The sequence below is a fragment of the Thamnophis elegans genome, chromosome 14 (assembly GCF_009769535.1).
Source record: "Thamnophis elegans isolate rThaEle1 chromosome 14, rThaEle1.pri, whole genome shotgun sequence".
Taxonomy (NCBI): domain Eukaryota; kingdom Metazoa; phylum Chordata; class Lepidosauria; order Squamata; family Colubridae; genus Thamnophis; species Thamnophis elegans.
In genome coordinates this window covers 21,462,588-21,489,352 of record NC_045554.1, presented here as the reverse complement: position 1 = coordinate 21,489,352, position 26,765 = coordinate 21,462,588, and the positions used below count along the sequence as shown (strand labels likewise).

The following is a 26,765-nucleotide window of genomic DNA, read 5'->3' as shown; positions in this document are numbered from 1 at the left end:
TTCTGTGCCCCTCTAGCATGCAGTGGAAGCTATTTGGAAAGCGGTAGCTGATATGCTGCAGCCAGATCGACCACCTGAGGCCCGGCATGCTGTCCTCCATCTGTTGCAGGCAATTATTATGGGACAGGTAAGTTGCATTCCCAAGCAACTGTATTAGAAGGAAGCATCCTTTTCAAAAATGTATACCCCTTTCTTTTATCCTGAAGGGTGAAAGGCTGGGGATTCTCCGAGCTCATTTTTTTAGAGTGATTAAAGATTATCCGTCCAATGAAGACCTGCATGAGCGGCTAGAGGTATTCAAGGCACTGACTGATAATGGAAAACACATAACATACTTGGAAGAGGAATTAGGTAGGTCCCTTGTTTCAGCAGTAAATTTTTGTACTGAGAAGGGGGTGACCAAAGCTCATCATCTGTTTTGAGTTTCTGGTCTGATCCAGCAAGGTTTTTTCCTCCTGGTCTTACAAGGAAGGACCTCTCTGGGGAATTTTTGTGTGGGTCATTTAGAAGCTCGAGGTATTGACCCGTCGTTTGTATAGAATGTTTTCTGCAGTTCAGCATCTGGCATTTTCTCCCTTTTCTTGTTGCTGCTTGTTTCAGCTGAATTTGTTCTTCAGTGGATGAAAGCTGGTTTGACTTCAGAGTTTCTGTTGGTGTTGATCAACTTAGTGAAATTCAACAGCTGCTACTTGGATGACTACATTGCTGGCATGGTCAAGTAAGGCAAAGTTTTAGATCTTCCCTTGCTTATAGGGAAGCATGATTACTGTGGAATTCTGGATTCTGTGGCCCCAATGTACCTAGACAACTCAATTTGGAGGAGGTTGCTCTGAAACGATCATTGTGATAGAGCCAGGTCCTTTTGCTGGCTAGGTTGTGGAGAAAGTATATCAGTATCAGTACAAGTGCTGCGTTCACTGAGATGGCAGCCTAAGGGAACTATGAGCCATAAACTAGTGAAGAACCTTCACATACCTGAGCCTGATTTTGGGGGTAGGTGGGTGAGTGTTTCTGGCAGGCTTGAGTTGTACATTTAAGATTTCTGCCCAGGAGGTTCAGTTAACAAAGCTAACCAACCAAATCACTAAACCAGATTTTCCTTTCCTTCAGCATGATTTGCGCCTTGTGCATTCAGACTTCTTCTGCAGTTGACATTAAGGTGAGCAGTGACATAAATGTTGTGGGTGGGATAAAAGGACCCTTAAAAATAGGAAGAGGTCTGCACTGGGACAATGAGACTTTGAGTCTGTTTCTTTCTCCCTCGACACCTTCCAACCCATCCCTCCGCCTCCTGCCATTAGCCACAGAATTCAGTCTGCCCACCAGCGTCTCTTGGCGGGGCAGTTGGAAGCCTGCTTGTACCGGGCTCTTCACGCACTGGGTCACTTTGTGGCTGGCAGCTTGTGTCCTTGGGTGGAGGTCTGGGAAGGGCCCCATGTCTGAACTGCGTGCACTGCAGCTTTAGCTCAGATGAGGATAATGCTGGGTTTCTTTGCTGCTCCCTCGGCATTAGCTTGTTTTTATCAAATGCCTGCCTGGTTTGCTTTAGTCGTTTGTATTTTTGTTGAGATAGAATAGAAATGAAATACAAAAATCCCGTTTCTCTGAAGCTCCTCACCCCAATCTTTTCCCTCAAGGTTTCCCTGCAGGTGTTGGATGCCGTGGTGTGTTACAATTGCCTGCCTTCCGAAATCCTCCCGATGTTCATCATCACCTTGTGCTGGACCATCAATGTGAAGGAGCTCTGTGAGCCCTGCTGGAAGGTGAGGCGTTTCTCCCGGGCTCAGAGCAGGAAGCAGCTGAGCAGCAGGAGAAAAACTCAGCAGCATGGAGGTTTTTTTTTGGGGGGGGGAGGTGGTGGCTTAAGGAACCTGCTGCTGGGTTTACCTATCAACCAGGTCAGAATCTGTTTGGGTTGTGAGTTTATTTATGATAGTTAAGCAAGCCCTGGTATACTGGTCTGGTTCATGTCCTATACTAAGCCATAATGTGCTTTGTTTATGATTAGTGCTATTTTTATAAGTAGGTTGAGTTGAATAAGGCAAATTCAATCCCAAACAGCAAATTCAGTCATGTAGATTTGCGAACCAAGCAATATTCTGATCTGGTAATGTTCTTCTCTCCAGGCAAACATGCCCAGGTCCTTCTATTCGCCAGAGAAAGTTGCTTTGAGATCTAGGATGGGAACGGGTATTTTCTAGGGATGGGTTTCAAACAGCCTCCTTTTGCCTTAATGCCCTAGTAGAACTTCCATACAAAATATTTGGGATAATGCAGAGTGGATCTCTCTCTGTCCTTTTTGGAGCTGTCAGGTTGGCAGGTAGAAGGCCTGAAGAGCTGCCTTTTACTCATAATTCTTCCAGCACCACTCCTCCCCAGGTTTCCACCCCCAGGTTTTACAGATCAGTTTTACAGACCAGGTTTTACAGATCACTTATAGATCAGGGGTTCAGCCCTTTATTGGCTGCTTTGCAACAGAAACACATCTGAAATTCAACTTCACATATCTGTGCTTTAAAGAGCAGGAATTTTGCATTGAAAATGTTTGGGTGATGTTTTAGAAGATAGTATGCCAAGTTAAGGGACGCAGTGGCTCAGTGGCTAAGATGCTGAGCTTGTCGATCAGAAAGATCAGTTCAGTGGTTCGAATCCCTAGCGCCACGTAACGGAGTGAGCTCCAGTTGCTTGTCCCAGCTTCTGCCAACCTAGCAGTTTGAAAGCATGTAAAAATGCAAGTAGAAAATAGGGATCACCTTTGGTAGGAAGGTAACAGTGTACTGTGCGCCTTTGGTGTTTAGTCATGCAGGCCACATGACCACGGAGACGTTTTTAGAGAGCGCTGGCTCTTTGGCTTTGAAACGGAGATGAGCACTGCCCCCTAGAGCCGGAAACGACTAGCACATATGTGCGAGGGGAACCTTTACCGTTACCTTTTATGTCAAGTCATCTACCATACAGCACATTATTGATGTAAATGTAGCTTCATTAAATTTCTGTTGGAAAATTTGTCATCAGGCTTGGTGCTCTCTTCATGTCTTTGTTGCAAAATGTATAGTACTTTCTATGTACAATTCTTGGGATTCCGTACGCTTAAGAGCCCTTATTTGTCCTTCAGCTCATGCGGAATCTGTTGGGAACTCACCTGGGTCATAGTGCCATTTATAACATGTGTCGGATCATGGAGGATAGGTATGTGGCTGTATGTCTTTCTCAGGGATGGGAGCAAGCCTTAGTTGTGGCACGTAGAAGGACCACCTTGTCAGCGCAGAGAGATGGTTGGGCGCCACAAAAATGAAATGTGGTTTCAGCTTGACGTAGGAAATGTAGAAAAGCTGGGACCTGTTGTTCTTGTGCAGATTTTTGTGAGGAAGATTAGGGATGCTTCCCACTGTTATCTGTTTTCAGGACCTACATGGCAGATGCTGTCCTCCTGAGGGGAGCTGTCTTCTTTGTGGGGATGGCCTTGTGGGGTGCACACAGACTGCAGTCTCTCAAAAATTCACCAACATCCGTACTGCCCTCTTTCCTGAAGGTAAACATGAGACTCTGAAAAGGGTTTGAAACAGGAGTGTAGAGTTGCCTCCTAAAATTTGGGCCCTCCAGATGTATTGGATTTTATTCCAAATAATTCCAAGTGCAGCACAACCATAAGCCAGAGGCTTTGTGGCAGTTGACCCAACTCTTCCCAAAGTTCCCCGCTTGCAAAGGCTGCTGTGGGTTCTTGATAGTAAAGCAAGTGATATTCCAGTCCCAGCTTAGATGTAAAGTTCACCGAATATTCACTCTGGTTGAGGATTGGTTGCCTTGCCTACCTGCAGATCAGCAACTAGGATACAATTTGGGTAAGGGAGTCTTTTACAGATCTCTGAACTCCTTGGTGGAGGAACAATTAGATGAATGCTGGAGAAGAGAACCTGGGCAGGGGATAGATTCAGAGATCCCTAAACACAAGGTTCTCTTCTTAGTGGCTTCCATCCCAGATGTGGAGCCTCATAAGAGCGCTGAGTGAGTAGAAATCTAAGGAAACTATAAACATCTGGATTCCTCTCTTGGTTGAAATGTTTCACAAACATCCAGTTCTACTCAGACTAGTTGCTGGCTTGGAGTCTTACTTGCACAACACTAGCATTTGTTTACTATTTAGATTTGTTATTAATTTTATTATAAAATATGTCTACCACTTTCTTCCCAGATGGTTTTGGGCAACAAAAATACAAAAAATGATGCAGCTTTTGGATTTCAATAATACTGATGAAAGCAGCTACACATAATAATAGAATATAAAAATGGCACGTGTATAAAAATCCCTAAGTAGAGTCAACCACTTCTGCTCTGTTTTCCCCCTCGCCCCAGCAGAAGAGTACCTCCACCACTGTCTGGCTAAAATTTACGAGGAGAGGGGCCATTCTGGGGAGAGTGCAAGCGCTGCTTCTACTCACCAGCTCTTTCCTTGACTGGGGCTTTTCCTTTTAGGCCATGTCAGCCCCCAATGCCATCGTGTCTTACGAAATCGTCCTCTCCATAACAAGGCTGATTAAGAAATACGGCAAGGACCTCCAGGCAGTCACCTGGGACCTCCTTTTGGATATCATGCAGCGGCTGGTCGAGCAGCTACAGGTTGGTGCCCTGGTGGAGCAGAGTTTGCTATGCAGCTGACCAAATTGTGAACTTCTGGTGTGTGTGGATTGAAGGTTGTTCTTGCTGTCTAGATTTGTAATAGTTAATCTACAGAATAACACTAGAAACTCGGATTAATAATATTTATTGGCAGGAAGGTAAACAGGTACAACACAAGGATTCCAGAGACCATCCTTACTCTCAAAGGCAACTGCTCTAAATTTAGGTCAGAAAATGTGTCTGTTTCCTGGTTTCCAGCTTGAAGTTTGCTTTTTTCTGGAAGGTCCAGCAACCGGTGTCTGTTCTGCATCTGGAACTCTCACAGAAATAGAGGCTCTTGATTAAATAATTGCTGGGGGAAATCAGCTGAGTCTCAAGTCTAACTGTTTGGGTTATGAACTGTAGCTAGGAAGAATGTGCATTTTCCTCCATTCTTAGGCAGCGGGGTTAATGGAAGCAGCTGCTAGACAGTGTGTTGAAATAAGAGGTTTTTTTCCTTCTGCCTTCTAGACTTTGGAAAGCCAGGAACTGAAGTCCATTGTCCACGATTTGCTGACCACAGTTGAGGAGCTGTGTGACCAGAATGACTTCCACGGCTCCAAAGAGAGATACTTCGAACTTGTGGAGCGATGTGCTGACCGAAGGCCTGTAAGGCTTCGGGTGGGAAATGTCCCCCCTCAAGCGATCCCTTCTAGTCATTTGATTCGGCCCCAAAGTGCTCTTTCACACAGTTGCTGATTTAATGCACTTCTAGACGGTCTTCCAGGCCCTCTGGTCAAAGCCAGCTGAGGAGTCTTGGATGGCATTGGCATGCAATGCTTTGCTACAGCCACGTAGAAAAAAACGGTCAGGTAGTCTGTTCAGAGTTAATAGTACTTATGACCATTTTTCACACCTATGACCATTGAGCATCCTCATGGCCAGGTGATCAAAATTCATACACTTGGCAATTGGTTCATATTTGTGATGGTTGCAGGGTCCCAGAGTCACATGATCACTTTTTGTCCTGCAAAGTCCATGGGGAAGCGGTGTTACCAACCTAACAACTTTTTTTCTCACCCAATCTAGAATCCCAGTTAATAAGGCTTTTAACAGTTCACTGGCTCTGGATGGGACATTTTGGTTTTCATTTTTAATGTTGTAATGTAATGTAAAATGGAGCAAAAATTATTAAACAAATGTCTTGCTTAGCAACATAAATTTTGGTCTCCATTATGGTCATAAATTGAGGACCCTCTGTGAGTTCTATGTCCATGGAGTTCTATGGAGGTTTTTTTAAGTTCTGTAGTTTTACATCTCAGGACATGGTACAAATCATCTGGTCCTCAGCAGTTCTTTAAAACAGGTGAATTCAGCCTCAGATGAAGAACAACACAGGGCATCATTTATTTGACAAAAAGAAAGTGGAGAAGCCCTGTGTGGAAAACTTAAGTCCACCCTGACTACTTCCATAGGTACGTGGAGGCTACATAGCAGCCAGGAGCTGCTAATCTGGGGCCCTTGATCAACTGAGCATCAGCAATTGGGACAACCTCTACAAAAGCCAAACTTTTAGGCACTTGCTGGTCCCCAGCATTGAGTTGTGTGTTCACACAGTGCCAAAGAGGGAAGACATCAGTAAAAAGGTTTCCAGAGAAGCAATTGGTGCTGCCCATCAATCTCGGAAGGGTTATAAAGGCCATTTCCAGATAATTTAAAGTCCATCGTTCTCCAGAGTGGAAGATTATTCACCAAGGGAAAACATTCAAGGCAGTGCCAGTCTTCCAGGAGTGGATGTTCCAGCAACCCCCGAAGTCAGACCATACACAGAGAAAAATTGTGTGAAATTGTGGTGGTGTTCATCTGAGGTTGTATTTACCTACTTTCAAGAACTGCTAAGGGCCAGATGGTTTTGACTCTATCTGATTCATGAAACCATAGAACTCAAAGAGGGTGTTTGTTGACTCGCCCGAATCTACCCAGTCAGAGTCCAAGCCTGACTGGATCTGAGTGATTTTATCCTGCAGATACTGAATAAATTCTTCAGCCCTACCCTGCAAGGGGTTTTTCCCAGTTCCTTGGTTAAGTAAGGAGCGGGACACCCTAAACAGGGCAGCTGGGCAGTTATCTGCGGACACGATGAGCGGAAAAATGTTGCCGTTTTGCCACTTTTATCACCACTAAGTAGGATTTAATATGAATTCCTACTAGTGTTCGATCAGATTCGGACCGGCTGGCCCTCCAACCACTCTCTAGGTGTCTTTTCCGGCGTTTCATCTCCTGGAGTTCCTCAGTAAACCAGGGAGCTACCCGGGATCGACACCGGGTCAGAAGCCGCAAAGGCACAACACGATCCAAAGCCCCAGTGGCCACCCTATCCCAGGCTTCCACTAGGGCTTCGGTCGAGTTGTGAGCAAGGGATCCAGGAAAAGTCCCAAGCTCCATCAAGAACCTTTCAGGGCCCATCAGGTGCCTGGGGCGGAACCATCTAGTCGGTTCCGCCTCCCTACGGTGAGGTGTAGCAGTATGGAAGTCAAGCCTGATGAGGAAATGATCCGACCATGACAAGAGTTGGATAGAAATATCCCCTAAATCTAGATCATTCATCCACTGCCCAGAGACAAAAATCAGGTCAAGCGTGTGTCCCCCATTATGGGTGGGGTCTTGAATTAACTGAGTTAGGTCCATAGCCGTCATGGAAGCTATGAACTCCCGAGCTGACTCTGATGTCTCGCCAATGGAAGGCATGTTATGTTTTAGCCTCCAGTCCTCTAATCATCTTTGGTGCTCTTGTCTGCACTCTTTCTAGAATCTCATCATCTTTTTTATATCATGTCGATGACAATTGGATGTAATATTCTAGGTGTGGTCTTTCCAAGGCATTATAAAGTGGTATTAATGCTTCATGTGATCTTGATTCCATCTCTCTGTTAATGCAGCCTAGAACTTTGTTGGCTTTTTTGGCAGCTGCAGCACACGGCTGGCTCATATTTAAGTGATTGTTTACTAGGACTCCAACGATCCCCTGACAGTTACCACCTATACTATACTTGTGTTTTAGGGTTCTTTTGCCTAAATGTAGAACCTTACTTTTGTCACCACTGAATTTCATTTTGTTAGCGCCCAACGTTCAAGTCTGTCAAGATCATTCTGTATCTTAAGCTTATCTTCCAGAGTGTTGACTATTCTTGCCAGCTTGGTGTCATCTGCAGATTTGATGAGTTTCCTCATCTATCCTCTCATCCAAATCATGGATGAAGATGTTGAAGAGTCCTGGGCCTAAAACAGAGCCATGGGATGCCACATTGAATACTTCCCTCCATGTAGATGCGGTTCCATTGAGCACTACATATTGAGTCTGGTTGGTCAGCCAGTTACAAATCGATCTGGTGTTGATGCTGTCTAACCCACATTTTTCTATCTTACCAAGTTCTTGTAATGGCAACAATATTGTATCTGCTCTTATTTACTTGAATTTCTAGTTCACCCTTTATATTCCTCATACTCTGTGCATTTGTGTATAGATCAAGTGATCGACTGTTTTGTCTTTCTCATTACAGAGGTGACATTTGCTGCTGGTGGTAACATGTTGAATTTTTGCCTTCATGTAGTTTGTGGCTAAGGCTTGTTCTTAAGCTGCCAAAACAAAGCCTTCTGTTTCTTTTTTCAGGGCTCCTGATCTTAACCAGTTCCAAGTTAGCTTTTGGTCAGCTTTACCTTCAATACTTTTCAAGTATTGGCTATGCATAGCTTTATTTGTCCAATTTTCAGCTCGCTTCTCAATTACTTCTTTCTTATATTCAGCTTTTGACTTAGTTGTCTTTAAAAGGCCTCCTTTATTTACTTCCTTAATCATTGGTTCTTCACTTTTCTGGATGTAATCATTCAAGCTGTGTTTTTCTTCTTCCACAGTCTGTTTTACTTGTAGGAGTCCTCGACCACCCTTTGCTGTTGGTAGATATAATCAGTCAACATCACTTTTAGGGTGCGAAGCATGATTCATTGTCATAAGCTTCCTTGTTTTTCTGTCCAAATTGTCCAACTCTATAGGGTCCAGTCAATTATTCCCGCAGAGTATCGAATCACAGGTATAGCCCAGGTGTTTATGGCTTTTATGATGTTTCCTCCATTCAATTTGGACTTTAATATCTTGCGAATTCGTCGAATGTACTTGGCTGAAGTAAATTCCTTGACTTTATTATGCATTAAGTCAGAGGCCTCTAAAATCCCCAAGTACTATAAATTACTATTATACAATTGTATCACAGCGGCCAGTTGTTTCGCCGGATTTGGCATTGGTTACTAGTTGGGCCCCACCCAGGGGCCTAGGACGTTGTAACGTATTTTCGTAATATGCGTGCAGATCCAAGCAGTGCGGCTTTTTGCATTTGACTGATGGTGATTTTGTCAATTTTTAACTGTTTTAAATGTAATTCCAGTGCTTTTGGTATAGCACCCAGTGTGCCAATTACCACTGGAATTATTACTGCTGGTTTGTGCCATAATCGTTTAATTTCGATTTTTAAGTCCTGGTATCTTGCGATTTTTTCATGTTCCTTCTTGGCGACCCTGCTATCACCTGGTATTTCGATGTCTATGATTGTGACCTTATTTTTCTCAACCAGTGTGATGTCTGGTGTATTATGCGCCAGTATTTTGTCCGTTTGTATACGGAAATCCCACAAGATCTTGACCATCTGATTTTCGGTGACTTTTTCAGGCTTATGTTCCCACCAGTTTGTTGCTGTTTTAATATTATAATTTTTGCACAAATTCCAATGGATCATTTGCGCTACTGAATTGTGCCGCAATTTATAATCAGTCTGTGCAATTTTTTTACAGCAGCTGAGGATGTGATCAACAGTTTCATCAGCTTCTTTGCAAAGTCTGCATTTGGCATCATCAGAGGATTTTTCGATTTTGGCCTTAATGGCATTTGTGCGGATAGCTTGTTCTTGCGCAGCCAGGATTAGTGACTCTGTTTCTTTCTTTAATGTACCTGTGGTAAACCATAACCAAGTTTGTTCACTGTCCACTTTATCCTTTATTTTTTCCAGAAATTGGCCATGCAGTGCTTTGTTCTGCCAACTCTCCATTCTTGATTTTATCACTTCTTTTCTATATTCTTGTTTCGTCTGTTGGGCCTTCAGTAGATTTTTGTTCTTTACTTCGATTAATAGATGTTCTTGACTTTCTTTTAAATAATCAGCCAGTGCATGTTTTTCTTCTTCAGCTGTTTGCTTCACTTGTAATAATCCTCTGCCACCTGATTTTCGGGGCAGATATAGTCTATCAGTATCACCACCTGCATGTAAACTGTAGTGCATTGTCATTAGTTTCCTGGTTTTTCGGTCCAAAATGTCCAAATCAGCTTGTGTCCAGTTAACTATACCAGCTGTGTATCTTATAACTGGTATTGCCCAGGTATTTATGGCCTTGATTGTATTTCCACCATTCAATTTAGATTTCAAAATTTTCCTAACTCTGTTGGTGTACTCTCGCCTGACAATAGTTTTTACTTCTCCATGCTTGATGTTATCCAACTGCAGAATGCCTAAGTATTTGTAGGCTTCATTTTCGTTGCATTTAATTAGTTGGCCATTGGGCATTTCAATTCCCTCACATGAAGTGATTTTGCCCCTTTTTATGGATACAGTGGCACATTTTTCCATGCCAAACTGCATTGAAATATCTGTGCTGAATACTCGGACTGTGTTTGTCAATGATTGGATTTCTATTTCTGACTTTCCATAGAGTTTCAAATCATCCATATATAGTAAATGCGAAATTTTTTCAGCTTCTTTGGCTGTTTGGTAGCCTAATTTCATTTTTTTAAAGATTACTGATAGTGGGATCATTGCGATGATGAAGAGAAGAGGTGAAAGTGAATCACCCTGGAAAATTCCTCGCTTGATATTAACCATTCCGTAGATCTCATTCCCTACTGCCAACTCAGTTCTCCATTGTTTCATCGCCTTTTCAGTAAAGGATGTAATATTTTTGCTAATGCCAGTTGTTTGTAAGCATTTTATGATCCAACTATGTGGCAGTGAGTCAAATGCCTTTTTGTAATCAATCCAGACCATATTCAAGTTCGTTTTTCTGTTCTTACAATTTTCTAATATCATTTTATCAATTAGAAGCTGATCTTTTGTGCCCCTGCTCCTTCTTTTGTTGCCTTTTTGCTCTACTGGCAAGATGTTGTTTGTTTCTAAATAATCCATCATGTTATCTGCAATAATGCCTGTGAGTAATTTGAAGGTTGTTGGCAAGCATGTTATTGGTCTGTAGTTTTCAGGTGTTGTTCCTTTAGTTGCATCTTTCTGAATCAAGTATGTTTTTCCAGTTGTCAACCATTTATCAATTTGGCCTTTTTGTAAAATTTCATTCAGTTGCCTGGCCAATATTGCATGTAAACTGGTCAGATATTTGAGCCAGAAACCATGTAATTGGTCCTTTCCAGGTGATGTCCAATTCTTTACCTTTTTTACTCGATTTTTGACCATCTCAGTTGTTATTTCTAATACTTGCATTTGTTTGTTGCCAATGCTTTTCTCAAAGTCATGTATCCTACTTTGCTTCCTTATTGTAGTCCTTTGCATTTCCCCACAATTCTTTCCAGAATTCAACTGTGGCCTGTTTTTCTGGTTTTTCACTTTTGGTGTCACCATTCACATTAAGACTTTGATAAAAACGCCGTTGGTCTGATCGAAATTGTTGATTTTGTTTATATTGGATGATTTGTGCCTCATATCTTTCAATTTTTCTAGCTGTTGCTGTTATCTGCTGTTTTACAATCTCTACAGCTTCATTGATGTTTCTTGTATCCAATCTATATCTTCTGATTAGCCGATCTATGATTTTGTTGTTTTTAAGCCGTTGCTCATGCATGTTCTTTAAGTTACTAGCATCTGCCCTTAATTTTTTGACTTTTTGTTCTAATCGGATTTTCCACTTTGGCTTTGATGCTTTTTCTGTTGTGTGACTAGGTACTTTGATTTTAATGCCTAGTTCATTAGTGACTATTACAGCTGCGCTGTACATTAACTGGTTCGTTTCCAAGATGGATCCTGATTCAATTGTTGAAAACACTGCATTAACCATTTTCATGATAGGGGCCAAAATTTTCTTAGGCACAGTTTTTAGTGATGGTAAACGTTGCCTTTCCTCATTAAGCAGAAAATGCTCCATGATCTTATCCTTCAATTCTTTTTGTTTTTGAGTTAGTTCATCAGTTGGTTCAGTGATAACTGGTTCTAGTGGTGGTAGTGTTATTTCCTCCCTGAGAGCTTCTTCTGGGAGTTCTACTATAATGTCTTTAGTTGTGTCTTGAATATCAGTTATTTCCGCTTGTGATATTGTTTTTTGGGTTTTGCAATTTGCCTGAATTTCCTCTAGTTCAACTTCACTAAACACTTTATTCCGTATAGTAAATCGCCTTTGATCTGCTAGTCGTTGTTCACTAACATTTGAATCTGGATATTGTTGTTTCCATAATTCATACATTCGCTTTAAATGGCCTCTTTTTTTCTGGCTCTGAGTTGTAGTAACAGGCCATTATGGCACGGTTTTCATCTGCACTATATTTTTGTCGTTTTGTTGGCTGGTCCACTTGTAGCCCACTTGTCGAAGGATGTCCAGGGACCCCAACATCCGCCGTGGCCCTTGTTAACCTGCGCAACGACCGATGCGGTATGGAATTCTTATTCGTTTTTTTCACCAAATTGTATGGGTTGGTGGGGTTTTTTTATGGGACCAGATGCAACCTGACCCCAACCCTCCTCCTTTCTCATCCGGGCTTGGGACCGGCAATGACGGAGTTCTTGGGACCGGCAATGGCGGAGTTCTTGGGACCGGCAATGGCGGAGTTCTTGGGACCGGCAATGGCGGAGTTGTTGTTGTTGTTGTTATTATTATTATTATTATTATTATACAATCGTATCACAGCGGCCAGTTGTTTCACCGGATTTGGCATTGGTTACTAGTCGGGCCACACCCAGGGGCCTAGGACGTCGTAACGTATTTTTGTAATATGTGTGCAGATCCAAGCAGTGCGGCTTTTTGCATTTGACTGATGGTGATTTTGTCAATTTTTAACTGTTTTAAATGTAATTCCAGTGCTTTTGGAATAGCACCCAGTGTGCCGATTATCACTGGAATTACCACTGCTGGTTTGTGCCATAATAGTTTAATTTCGATTTTTAAGTCCTGGTATTTTGTGATTTTTTTCATATTCCTTCTCGTCGTCCCTGCTATCACCTGGTATTGCGATGTCTATGATTGTAACCTTATTTTTCTCAACCAGTGTGATGTCTGGTGTATTATGCGCTAGTATTTTGTCTGTTTGTATATGAAAATCCCACAAGATCTTGACCATCTGATTTTCGGTGACTTTCTCAGGCTTATGTTCCCACCAGTTTGTTGCTGTTTTAATATTATAATTTTTGCACAAATTCCAATGGATCGTTTGTGCTATTGAATTGTGCCGCAATTTATAATCAGTCTGTGCGATTTTTTTGCAGCAGCTGAGTATGTGATCAACAGTTTCATCAACTTCTTTGCAAAGTCTGCATTTGGCATCATCAGAGGATTTTTCGATTTTGGCCTTAATGGCATTTGTGCGGATAGCTTGTTCTTGCGCAGCCAGGATTAGTGACTCTGTTTCTTTCTTTAATGTACCTGCTGTTAACCATAACCAAGTTTTTTTACTGTCCACTTTATCTTTTATTTTTTCCAGAAATTGGCCATGCAATGCTTTGTTCTGCCAACTCTCCATTCTTGATTTTATCACATCTTTTCGGTATTCTTGTTTCGTCTGTTGGACCTTCAGTAGATTTTTGTTCTTTACTTCGATTAATAGATGTTCTTGACTTTCTTTTAAATAATCAGCCAGTGCATGTTTTTCTTCTTCAACTATTTGCTTCACTTGTAATAATCCTCTGCCACCTGATTTTCGGGGCAGGTATAATCTATCAGTATTGTTGTTGTTGTTGTTGTTGTTATTATTGTTGTTGTTGTTGTTATTTGGTTAATCTTTGGTGAGATTCACAACAAAACGTGATCCAAGAATGCTTGGATCTTAGTGGGAAAAGGTAGGAGGCTATTTTTATTTAATTTATCAAATTTAGAAACTGCCCATATCTCTGACAGAGGGACTCTCGCTGCTGTAAATGTAAAATATTAAAACCTAAAAACTATATATAAAATTATATAAGAAGCAAAAGAGAGTTAAAATGAAAATTATTCAGAACTCCAGTATCGTTTCCCCCACCCCCTCACAGCTGCCTCTCTGTTTCCTTTTGAAAGGAATCTTCAGTTCTGAACCTCATAACCTACCGAGCTCAGTCCATCCATCCTGCGAAGGACGGCTGGATTCAGAACCTGCAGGGATTAATGGACAGGTTCTTCAGGTAGGACCAACAACTGCCACGTGGCTCCACATCACCTCTTCTCTCTCCAGGCTTTGCCGGATGGGGATGCTGAGGTGAGGGTCACAAAGAGCTGCTGCAGGCCATGTCAGGAAGGGACTGAGCTCCCACATTCAAAACGGTTTGCGCCTTCTGAATGCAGCCACTGTGGTTTGTGAACTGCTTTATGGCTTGAGCTATTTATGACTCCAGCCCATGTAATCATACCTTTCTGATCTTTGATATTATGTATTGCAATAACGTCCCGTCTCTCTTCTGGGAGCTGAAGGCCACTCACTTGGATCGAGAGGGAGGATGAGTGGGTAGCTGTGAGTTCCATTCACTGGGAGTGGCAGGGTGGGTAGGTGGGTGTTGAACCTGATCTCCGTTTGAATACCGAATATATAGATAAAGTAGCAAACTTACTTTCACTTGGCTCTAAATGATTTGATACCAACCAACGTATTATAACTGAAGAAATATTAGGAGAAATTTCTGCCTGGTTCAGATGATTCCAAAGTGGAATTACAGAGACTTAGTGATGGTGGCCTCTTCTTTTGTTAAAGGGCCTAGAAAGAGACGGTGGCTGCTCAAGGATTGGGACACTTGGGCAGCCGATACGTCTGTGGACCTTGCATTGGACCTAATGTTCTGTCACATTGCTTACATTTCTGTGGCTGCGTCCCCACATCAGAGTAGGGACGTTGAGGCCGTGGTTGTCTGGATCCCAGAGAGAAACTAAGTGCAAAGCATGGTTTACAGCATAGGAAATCCAAATCATTCAAACCAAAGATTTACAGTTACTTCTCACCTTATCACAGTACGTTTAACAACGGTCCAAAGTTAAAATGGGCTTGGAAAGAGTGACATGACCTGGACTCACACTTGACCTGTTCTACCCTTACAGTCACGTGGTCACAATTTGGGCACTTGGCAATTGATTGTAAATGTGCACCGGTTGCCAGGTGTAAAAGTGAGATCTCATGATTGCTACCTATGACCTTTTTTTTTGCTGTTTTTTGGCAAAAAGTGGTAAAAAATGCCCATTGAAGAAACTGGATTTGCTTAATGACCACATTGTTTGTTTAATGACTACAGTGATTTGCTTAATGACTACAGTGATTTGCTTAATGATCGCCATAAAAATTGCTGTAAAATCAAGCCATCTCATAAGTGCAATACAGTAACTTCTGATGAAAAAACTACATATACTTATATTGATGCATGCTTTTATTAGTAGCAGTATTTCTATAATTATTATATTGTTTTAAGTTAAATGTTATAATTAGGATAACAAATCATTGGAACATGTCCTATTAGCCCAGAAGCTCATCAGCACTGAATAAACCAAAGATTGGTTTCTGCTAAAGGCTCAGATGACTCCCAGAGTTAGCTCATAGTTTAACAAGCTGAGCAACGCTGCCCACCATAAGAGTTTGAGTTGCAAGGATAGATTTGGTCTCTTTTTGAAAAGCAACTTTATTTCTCCATCTTTTCTGTTTAGAAATGAGAGCCGGGGTGCTGTTCGCATAAAGGTTTTGCATGTTTTGTCTTTCGTGCTGAGTGTCAACAGGCAGCTTTATGAGGTGAGTCTCCCTCTTATTCTGATTGTGCAGAGAGGTCGTCAGGTTTTGTGGTTAATGGGCCAGAGGAGAGAGGCACAAACAATTGGTGTGCAAATTGTTCTATGTACAGAAGCAGAGGTGTTCATGCTCAAACTGACCAGGTGTTTGGCCAAGCTAGAAACAGATCTTCTGATCTGGTTGGTCTGGACAGGTCTGTTTTTGTCTGAGGAAGCTGCACAGCCTCTTTCTTGTCTGTGTCTCATAGATTCAGTGCTTTCCTGCAGTGAAATGGAACATCTGTGAGTTGCTTCTTTGGCTGCCATCAGGTGATCCTTGGATCCTTTGGAAACCCTGAATATATGCACTGCTCTCTTTCTTCTCCCACCTGTCACTGCTTGCACTTCTCAAATTCCTATTTAAGGTGGTGAATTTATAATGATTACTTATTTGTCTATTGATTTTTAGTATGTTAGGTGGGACTCAGTAAAAGCAGCAGAACATAATTTTTAAAATCACAAATTGAAACAACAATCAATAAAGACTAGTTCAGCATTTAAAAATTATAGAAAACTGCATTTTTACTGTGAAATGCTCAGAGATCTTGGCAATCAGCTGAATTCAAAATCTCAGGAGTAATATTAACAGTTGTAAAAGTGCCACAATTGCTCACTAACACTGCTGAAAGATAAAGCAATAGTTTATAAACAAAAAAAGTAAGGCAGAAGCAAAGATCAAAATTCAGGCGCTTGGCAACTGACTCATATTTGCAGTGTTTTGGGGTCGTGATCACATTTCTTGATCTTCTGGGGGAGCCAGATTCATTTAGTGTGCTACTAACTTAACATCTGCGTTCATGTACTTAACAACTGTGGCAGGAAAGGTCATAAAATGGAACAAAATTTTCTTGACAACAGTCTAGCTTAGCAACAGAAATTTTTAGTTCAATTGTTGTAAATCAAGGACTACCTGTACAATATAGGGCTGATATCAATCTTGCAAGTTATAAAATCTTCCCTTTAGGGCAGATCCTTCCCTTAGTTTCTTTTCTTGACCCCTAAGTGACTAGGAATTTCTGCACCCAACCTCTCTTCCCCTCGTTCCCCAACGTCTTTTGCACATCCCAATGCACATTCATGGTTGCGTGTGTTGAAGAGATTGTGGGTTCTAGAGGTCAGATGACGTGTGGCTGCTTGAGGACCTAGAAATCCAAGACTCCTGAACCTGATGGTTTTGCCTGACAGCATAGAAACCTGTCTATCCACCCACCTTAGTTACAGTGGGAAATTATCTCTGATTGCAGGAGGAATTGATCAATCTGGTCATCTCCCAGCTGTCTCATGTCCCGGAAGATAAAGACCACCAAGTTCGCAAACTGGCCACCCAGTTGCTGGTGGACTTGGCTGAAGGTTGCAATACCCATCACTTCAGCAGCTTGCTGGATATCATAGAGAAGGTATGGACTCCGTGTTTCACAGGGGGCAGGGGAACCCAGTCCAGTTTAAAAATAAAAGATGTTTGTAGAAATCCAGCCAAATTCCAATATTAAAAAGGGAAAAAAAACACTCAACGTGACTGTGATTTAATTTAGCCGCTTTACCACTTCAGTCTTTGCGAGAGGGAGCTTGCATTGGGAATACAAGCATACTCTCACAATCCGATGGACCACTTCACGAATCTCTAATTCCTAGGCTGCTTTGGCAATGAGACATGCACACACTGCAGACTGGGTGAAAATGGCGTCTTCTGGCTAAGCCAGAACACTTTTTATTAGGAAAGTTCAAAGAAAGCTAGTCAGCAGTTTATTACAAACAAAGCATCTCTCAGTATGTTACAAATCACTTCTTTGATACACATTCTGGCAGAAAGGGCAGGGAGGAGGTATGGAATTGTACAGAGAGCTACATTAGGCATATGGGAATGACTGATTTGTTACACGAGGCGGCAAAAGGATGCAAGGCTAATTCTGTGTGTTTATATCTCAGATAATAGAGGCCTCTCATCTCTGGTGTATCTGTGTATAGACACCCGAAATGAATTCGGCTTCCTTATCTAAAAGCTTTCCCAGGACTGTTCTTTCCATATGGCTTTTGGCAAATGTTCACTGGGACCTTTTGATCCAGATAGATATTGATCCAGATATTCTATCCTATCCTATTGATCCCAGCTAATTTCACCCAGCCAATTATGGGATAATTTCCCACATCTCCTCCTTTTTTATTTTTTAAATGGAAGCAATTGCCATGGGTTGTTTCTTTCTCACAAATCCCCCTTCCATTGGATATCCAGGGATTATTAATTCTGATGTATTGACACTTATTAATAATGTGTGATGCTTCTGGATAGCAGCGTCCGCAATACTCTGCATAGTGGATCTCAATAATGGTATTATGCATGGCAACATAGTTAATCCCAAAAATATCATCCCAATAAAAAATAAACCTTGCTTCCAATTGTTAAAAATACCTCCAAGCCAACCGTCAGTGTCCAATATGCCTTTCCAAGTTTGTACAGGAACATGTGCAGTTTGTATCATAGTTCGAGTTATTTTTTCTATCACAATTCCAGAATCATCAATTTGTATACAACAATTACTAAGATTAAATTTACCACACACTCCGCCTTCGGCAGCGAGCAAATAGTCTAAGGCTAAACGATTTTGCATAATATAAGTTCTTGACAATACACTTTCTTTTGCAAGCTTAGTTAATGCCAATGCAGTTTCATTTGTAATTATTTCTAATACAGCTTGTAATCTAATAATGCGATTTATCATATATATATCGGCGTTCTATATCCCCATGATCCGTCTTGTGCCCACGTCGCAGGATCATAGTATGCAATAATTCTCTCAGGGGGCCACTCATCATCCTTCCAGTTACCTATTTTTATCCCTTTAGCAAGATCTATTGTACGTTTACGTCTTTCAAGAGTATCATATACAGGGACTCCCAGTTTTTGTTTTTTCTCTATAGGCATTAGGAAGAATGAAGGCTGAATCGCCCCTAAGATGCATGAGCCATACCAACCCGTGGGTAACATATTATAGGCAAAATTACCACATATCCAATATAACCCATCAGGTGAATTCCACACAATAGTATCATTTTCAGGGTCTGAAAGTCCTCGTAACTTAGTTACTTCCAGCAATGAGTTTTCAGGTTTGGTCATATTAGTTTGTGAAACCCAAGTGTTATTTTCCCATTCATTAGAACATTTTAAAAATCCCATAGGTTTATTTCTTTTAGTCTGATTATTTTTATTTCTGGTATAACATATGTGACCTATTATATGAGAGGTAACTTGCCAGGTTTCATTGAAGTTGTTATTAAAGGTGAAGTTCCCTTTCCATTGTGCTATTTCAGTATAATTTGCTTCTTGTACATGCCATGGCCAGCGATCTCCCATAGTGGTTCCTCCACATACAAAACAATTTTTTAACATAAGTTCTGTAGCAACTTCTTGAGCCAAATTAATAAACATATTTTTTGCTTTTGGAGGTGTAGGTAGATCGTTGAGTTTAGCAATCTCCTGCTCATAACTCCAAAAAAACTTTACAGGTTGATTTGTCAATTTTGTTGCTTCAGTCTTAACAATGATGTATCCATAAGGATCCTTCCCTGCTTTATCTATACCAATACCATAATGATAGTATCGGGTGCCTAAAGTACCTGCTACCTGTGCAGAAAGGCAGAGTGGTGTGCAGTGATGGGATTGACAATCAGTAGTGACTGGAGTAACATTGTATTCCATTTGGTGTATAGCACTGATTGTATTGTGTATTATTATGTGTGCATGGTGGTATTAAAGTTCCATTGCATTCAGGTTTCATAGTATAATATATTAAGGTCATGGAAATTGTTTTGCCTTGTTTGGTTTTTTGTAAACAGGCTGTGCAAATGTCCTCTTTTATCTCTCTTTTTGTAAGGTGGCGAGAGTTGTCTCCTCCTATCTCTTGTTGATAACTCAATAGTGTTAAGAACCACTCACTAACCGGGGGAAATTTTATACTTGCTCTTGAGGTTACTTCTGTTTTTATTATTTTATTAGGTAACCCTTTTTGGTATTGTGTGCATTGATACCAACCTATAGAATTCTCTGTAATTTTTATTCTAGTATGTGAAGAGCAGCCATTCTCTTTCGGGTGTGAAATACCTCTCACATTTTGGATTGCCTTTTTGAATTTTGCAGGCAAAAATTGCCATGTAATTAAACATGCTGCAGCTGGATTTTTCAAATAACAAGTTAAGGTAACTTGTGTATTGGCTTCTCCGTATGTATTGTGAGGGTAGATGCATATCCCTTGAGAATTGCAGTTTTCCCCATTGGAGTGTGGAATGATCGCTCTTGTTGAGCGGTTGTGTGTGAAAGGAATTTCTTGAATATCCTCCACTATTCCCTTCTTATTTTTGCGTCCATATTCACATGCCCCCCATGTAATTAAAAGCACAATTCCCATTCCCAACATCATTAGCAAAAGGTGTAACAGAAAATGCTTACAAGACATCGGAAGAGCCCCAAAATCCCAAAATCCCATTTCCTGTCCAGACGACGGTCCTCTGAAAAATGGGCATCGGGGCTGACGTACTCTGGGAACATATGACCGGCCAATGACCTGTTCCGGACGGATTTTCATCTTGAGTACTAGATATCAAAAGAGGGGTCAAGAGATCTTACGTGATAGTTGTTAACCCAATGACTGTCAAGGGCCTGTTGCACAGTAAGGGTAATGCGAAGGCAAGTAGTAGTGCAGAAAGGATTTGTGTAATCAAAATATTCTTCAAAAAGCTGTTCAATCACCACAATGTCGCACTGGAGTTTGCAGTCAGCTCACAGGAGAAGCAATGGAAACACCAACAGGCTTCGCAGGGAGCAATGTTAGTCGTCTGTGGCTTGAAACAAAAGGGATAGGCTTGCTTCGGGATCCTTGTTATCATCTGTCTTCACTGGTCTCTCATGAAACGGTCGTATGCATCTTCCAGGAACCCACAACACTCTGTCCGGGAGTTACACAGCAGCGTATCCACGTCCCCAAGTAACGAGCTCCACTGGGCCCTTCCACTGAGGGTCTGGTAATTGTCTGTAATAAACAAGAGGGCGGGGAGAAACTACACTACGCTGAAAATGTCTTTCCCCGGCTGTAGAAGCTATGGGTGAGCCTGTAAGATTTAAAAAATTCTGTGTGTATAAGGCTTTGCTTCATGAAACGGTTTTGGATTTCAGGCAACCCTATCTTAAAGGGGCCTTGCTGTTTATCAAGCATCATTTTTAGTGTTAAATTTGCTCTTTCCACAATTCCTTGTCCTTGGGAATTGTATGGGATGCCAAATTTATGGACAATTTTCCATTGATCACAAAAGGTAGCGAAAGCAGCGCTACTGTATGCGGGTCCATTATCTGTTTTAATCTCTAGGGGGCTCTTGCCTGCTACAGGTTGAGCACTGCTGGATAATCGCTACAGCCTCAGTTTTTGAAATTCCAAACGTCTTCACTAAGGCTTTTGCATTTTGATGAAAATACTCATGGCTTTCCCATGGAGTTGCAAATCCAATAAAACTTTCCCTAGCGGCTTTGTCTGCATAATCATTTCCCTCTGTTAGCATACCAGGAAGTGACTGGTGACTCCTAATATGAGCCACAAAATATTGAAATTTTCTATCCATTATTAATTGCTGTAACTGTAAAAACATATCTAACAATTGCTTATCTAGGGCTGGTGAAAGATAGGCATCAAACAAGTTATTAATCACTTGGTAAACATACAATGAATCCACAATTAAATTAAATGTTTGGTCTTTTAATTTCTCAAATGCTAATATGGATGCAGCCAACTCAGAACGCTGTGCTGAACTCTGAGGGTGCGTGTGGTAAGTTATCCACTGTCCTGAGATTTGATACACACATGCACCCCTGTTCTTAGTTCCGTCAGCAAAAACTGTAACTGCATTTTTAATTGGCAGTTTACTTTGTAAGGAAGTCAATTGTAAATGTTGTAAATTCAGTAACAAAAACCTATAATCTGTGGGATAGTGGTATTTAATTGTCCCCAAATAGTCACTTAAGGCCAATTGAAGTGCATCTGAGATTTGAAAATATTTTTCCCACCAAGGTAGCGGATATGGGATATAAATGGTTTCTGGATCCGTTCCAAGTGTAGCTCGAGCTCTCTCTCTTAGCTTTATAATTATTTGGGATAACAATAGAGGTTTTGTTGAAACTGTTCTCCCCGGGCTGTTTGCTAAGTGTATCCATTCAATCACTAACACTTTGTTCTGTTGTGTTTGCAGCAAACACCCTGTAGGCAAGTTTTTGGTATTGAAAATAGCAGCTGAGATAGGAACGTGTGAAACCATCCTGTCTACCCAGGTCTTTGCTAGGGCTATTTGACAATTCTATTTTTTTATCTAATAACAACTGTTGCACAATTTCTTTTAAGGCTTCTAACTTGACAATGGGGAGGGGCCACTGTTCAATCCAAATTGGGTCATTGTTTTTTAATGTTAGTTTCATTAAAGGGTCCATTTCATTTATTCTTAATACAAAACATTCATTACCATCAGTTCAAAGAGCTATATGTAAGCCAATGAGCTCTATTTTCTTACTGTCTCTCTCCCTCTAGGTCTGAAAGCAGTTACATACACACGCTTCTCTGTCTCCCCCCCTCTCCTGTTTCCTTCCAAGGAAAGGCTCAGGGGGAAAAAAGGGGGGGGAATGGCTGGGCTAACCTCTCACAAACTCTCCTTTGTTCTCACTCTGCTTTCTCTCAACAAGCTTCTCTCTCCCCCCCTTCTCCTGTTTCCCTCCAAGGAATGACTCAGGGGGAAAGGGGGGGGGGGGGAACTCACGCACGCAATCACTTTAAGTTAGCCCAGGGCTGAACAATTCTACAAACGGCTATCCTGCTCTTTAAAACATGCTTTCTCTCAACAAATTTGGAAATGATATCACAAGAGTATACACACATCCCATTAAACAACTTTTGCAACTTACTGTTTCTTTATATGAAAGAAATCAAGGTACGTGCATACCAACTTTTACCATTTAACATATATTAACACTGCAATCAAACTGCTTGTGTAAATTAACTTCACATGCAAAATCCTTAGTCATGCATTCTTCAAACAGCAAGGAATTTCAGAGAGCAGTTTAAATCCTAACTAATCTTCTCACCCTCACGGCTTCAAGCCAAAAGCCCATTTACAACTTCAAACATCAATTCAATTCAATTCTCCTCTTTCTCTTTACCTCTTATTCACTTTCTCTTTTCTCTCTTTTTTCACTCTTTCTTTACCTTACTTCAAAGTTAGGGTTGCCCCAAACTGAGACAACAAATCTCTCCCCCACAAATTAACATGCAGTTTTAAAACAACCGGTACGTGCCTTAATTACAGAACCTGGGATGGACACCTAAGAATTGTTTTTAACAGACATTACATCAAAGTAATCAAGTCCAATTACCTAGGTCTTCCCATTCAGTCAGGCTTTACCTCATTACTTACTAAATTTCTTACTTTTCTTTTAAAAGACAACTATTACAGCTGCAACAATTTTCATCTGATGGTGGCCAGAAAGTCAGCAAATTTGTTACAAAATTGAACACTTTAAAATCCCTGTCTTTTGGATTGAAAACATCTTATCTACAATTACCTTGAGGGTGCATAAAAAACTTAGGCACACATTCATGCATGCACAAAAACATTTTTTCTCCATTCCAATTCAGATCTGACACGGGCTTTTGTAATTAGAGCTGCAAAGAGTGCAGGTTTCTGAGAAATGAAACATCTGTGAAAAAGTTTCAGGTGCTCAGACAGAAAAGTGTGCTTAAAGTAATCAGAAGAAAAATTAGATGAGTCAGTAAGAAAGGGAGTAACAAGAACTCCTTGAGACAAGAAATGAAATAGAGGTAGCCGGAATCACCGGAAGAAATAGGAAGAGCCAGGCAGATTCACTTGCCAAGAGATTGAAATGAGAAGGAAAATAAAAGACAGCCTTTTGTGTGGGGCTGGCCGAATGCCCCAAAATTAATCTCCCGACTGTGAAACAGACAGAAGCGTAACGTTGAGAAGCTTCAAGGGCATATATGCAAGGGAAAAGAAAGCCTTGGATTCTGAGTGAGAGTGTGAATTTAGCAAAGAGGTTTTCAAATATAGCAGGGGGGTGTCTGTTCCCCCCATCACGGCTTGTTCATGAGTTTTTAAACATTCCGTGATGATCTGCCAAGTGGAAAGTATTTTTGCTGCTGAGTACCATTCATTTGGCAATAAAACATAATTTTCAGACAAACTCTGCAATAAACCTTGCACATATGGAGACAAATCTTTTAAAACACTAGATGGCAAGGGAGTGAACACAGGGTTTTGTCCTGTAAAATCAACAGGAAAAGCAGCCATTAATTTTAGGTCCTTCAGTTTCACGTCCTCCCCACTTCTCTTTTTTTGCATTCCTGCAGTGAGGGGACCGAGTGAGTACTCAGTACTTTTTAAAACTGGATAAATATTAGATTTTTCTGCCTGAGGAACTTGTTGTTTGATCTCTGTTTCCTTAATTTCCTCTGCAATTTCTGTTGTTACTTTTTCATATTTAGGAGGGATATCAGATTTTTCTGGGGTGTTGGATTTTTCTTCTTGAGGAGTTTGCTTTAAAATCTCCTCTTTGCTTTCCCTTTTCTCTCCCCCTATAGCCTTTGTTGTTATTTCCTCATACTCGGGAGGGGCAGTGGGGTTTAAAGATGCTAATTCATCTGCCTGCTTTTTGGAAAGCGTGAATGTGTCTCCGTTATCCTTTAATATAATTTTGTGAGCTCCAACTATTTGTCTAATTTCCTTAAGGTGAGCGATCTGTTCTTTAGACAAATGTCCAATTTCCTTAAGGCGAACCACCTGTTCTTTAGATAAATCTGTCCCCATACTTACGGATTGGCCTGGGTAAGAGATGGGGGTGTTGGGCACGCGATGAGTCCGTTCGACCTGTCCGGGCCTCCTGCGTCGCACCTCGACTGATTCCTGGCGTTGTGAAATGGATCACGTCGGAGGTCACCACTTGCGAGAGGGAGCTTGCATTGGGAATACAAGCATACTCTCACAATCCGATGGACCACTTCACGAATCTCTAATTCCTAGGCTGCTTTGGCAATGAGACATGCACACACTGCAGACTGGGTGAAAATGGCGTCTTCTGGCTAAGCCAGAACACTTTTTATTAGGAAAGTTCAAAGAAAGCTAGTCAGCAGTTTATTACAAACAAAGCATCTCTCAGTATGTTACAAATCACTTCTTTGATACACATTCTGGCAGAAAGGGCAGGGAGGAGGTATGGAATTGTACAGAGAGCTACATTAGGCATATGGGAATGACTGATTTGTTACACGAGGCGGCAAAAGGATGCAAGGCTAATTCTGTGTGTTTATATCTCAGATAATAGAGGCCTCTCATCTCTGGTGTATCTGTGTATAGACACCCGAAATGAATTCGGCTTCCTTATCTAAAAGCTTTCCCAGGACTGTTCTTTCCATATGGCTTTTGGCAAATGTTCACTGGGACCTTTTGATCCAGATAGATATTGATCCAGATATTCTATCCTATCCTATTGATCCCAGCTAATTTCACCCAGCCAATTATGGGATAATTTCCCACAAGTCTTCAATTTTAATTTTAATAATAGTCTTTTAGGGTGTTCTCTCAAATAATAGTAAATAAAAGTCCTCTCACCAAAACAACACACTTTCCCCTGTTCTTTCTGTATCGGAGCTGTCCACAACTTCAGCAGCTTTCATGGCTGCCTCGCAACTGCCGGAAAGAAAGGCTTTTCCTGGATCAACCAGGGACTTTGCAATGTCCCTGGGATTGGCAGGATGTGCCCTTCACTATCACCATCTCTACGGGACGGTTTAGGTCCAGAAGGACTGTCCAGCGAGAGAGATATTGACCGTGATCTGGGAGCTACACGATCACACGTTGTGCCGCTGCAGTATAAGCCCGCCTGCCCAATCTCCACCCCTTTAAGTCCCCATTGTTGTCTTCAGCAAAACTGCTTGCTCTCTTCCTGTAAAGGTGGCTTCCCACACTTTGCTGCCCCCTGCTGACCTGGAAGAAAGAGACCTGCTCTCTTACTCAACCTCCTTAGAAGACGTGAAAACAGCCGTCGTTGGCTTACTTGTCATTTTCCAGGTAAAGTTCCTGCCCGCCCTTTCTTTTTCCCTTCCCAGGAGAATATTTTAAAGAATTCAATGTGGTCCTCAGCCATTCTTTCTGTGCTTTTGTAGTAGAAGAGAACAACTCCAGGTTGACAAAAACTTTCCCCCTCCTCCTCTTAGACCAAGTTGTACAGCTTGCCTGCCAGCCACGCCATGCGGGTCTACGAGATGCTCGTCCATCACCTTCAGCTCCACTATAAGCACAAGTACAGCCTCCCCATTGCCAGCAGCATCCGCCTGCAGGTGAAAATGCTCTCTCACACCCCTTCCCAGATCCAGAGATTTGCAGGGAAAGCTGGAGGGAGGAAGCAAAGGGGGAGCAAAAGGGTTTGCGTGGCCATTGCTGCTGAACCTGCTGTCTTGCTTTTACAAGTTCTGAGCTCTCTTGATGAATCCCCAGACCAGGCTAACTGCGGCCCCCTTGCCTGTCTCCGGGGTGTCATTGTGAAGGTTTGAACCTGATGATGAGACAAGAGGAATGAGGTTTAACAGCAATGCAGTGGGACATTGACTTTTGCAGGCAGGGACCCTGTGATCATGAGGGATGGGGCAATTTCTTTCTGCTGCCCATCTAATGCTTTCTGAAATAATTTTTTTCTGAAATGGTAGCTTGGCTGAGGAGCTCTTTTCACTTGGAATGACTGAAAATAATGCCCTTTTCTTCTCCTCCTTGCTCTTACATTGGATTGTTCTTTCCGTTTTTAGGTTTTTGATTTCTTGCTCTCACTTCGTGCGGACGCTCTTCTCCACCGCCTGGGCCTCCCCACCAAAGACGGCCTTGTGAGATTCAGCCCCTACTGCCTCTGCGATTCGGTGTATGTTTCCTTTGGTTACAGCCTTTCCCTTCCCAGAGCTTGTGGGCAGCGGCTACCTCTTCTCCCAAAGGCTTCTCCTTTGTCCTAGCCGGAAGCTCATTTGAAAGGGTCTGGAAGAAGCACGGTCTTCTGAAGGGAATGGGGAGCTCCCGGGAGCTCTGGACAACCGGCCACACCGATGGTCTTCTCTTGT

At 41.8% G+C, this 26,765-nt stretch overlaps 1 protein-coding gene across 1 annotated transcript in view; it reads left to right on the top strand.

Moving 5' to 3' along the window:
• Positions 1–26,765, top strand: part of TSC2 (TSC complex subunit 2) — a 66,103-nt gene that overhangs the window by 7,713 nt on the left and 31,625 nt on the right. The window contains 15 exon segments of the mRNA XM_032230153.1: positions 17–127; positions 207–351; positions 601–718; positions 1,111–1,159; positions 1,638–1,763; positions 3,116–3,189; positions 3,406–3,532; positions 4,474–4,617; positions 5,128–5,265; positions 13,903–14,006; positions 15,508–15,589; positions 16,869–17,021; positions 25,615–25,731; positions 25,878–26,000; positions 26,463–26,572. Of these exon segments, the coding sequence (XP_032086044.1) occupies positions 17–127; positions 207–351; positions 601–718; positions 1,111–1,159; positions 1,638–1,763; positions 3,116–3,189; positions 3,406–3,532; positions 4,474–4,617; positions 5,128–5,265; positions 13,903–14,006; positions 15,508–15,589; positions 16,869–17,021; positions 25,615–25,731; positions 25,878–26,000; positions 26,463–26,572 (1,721 nt within the window).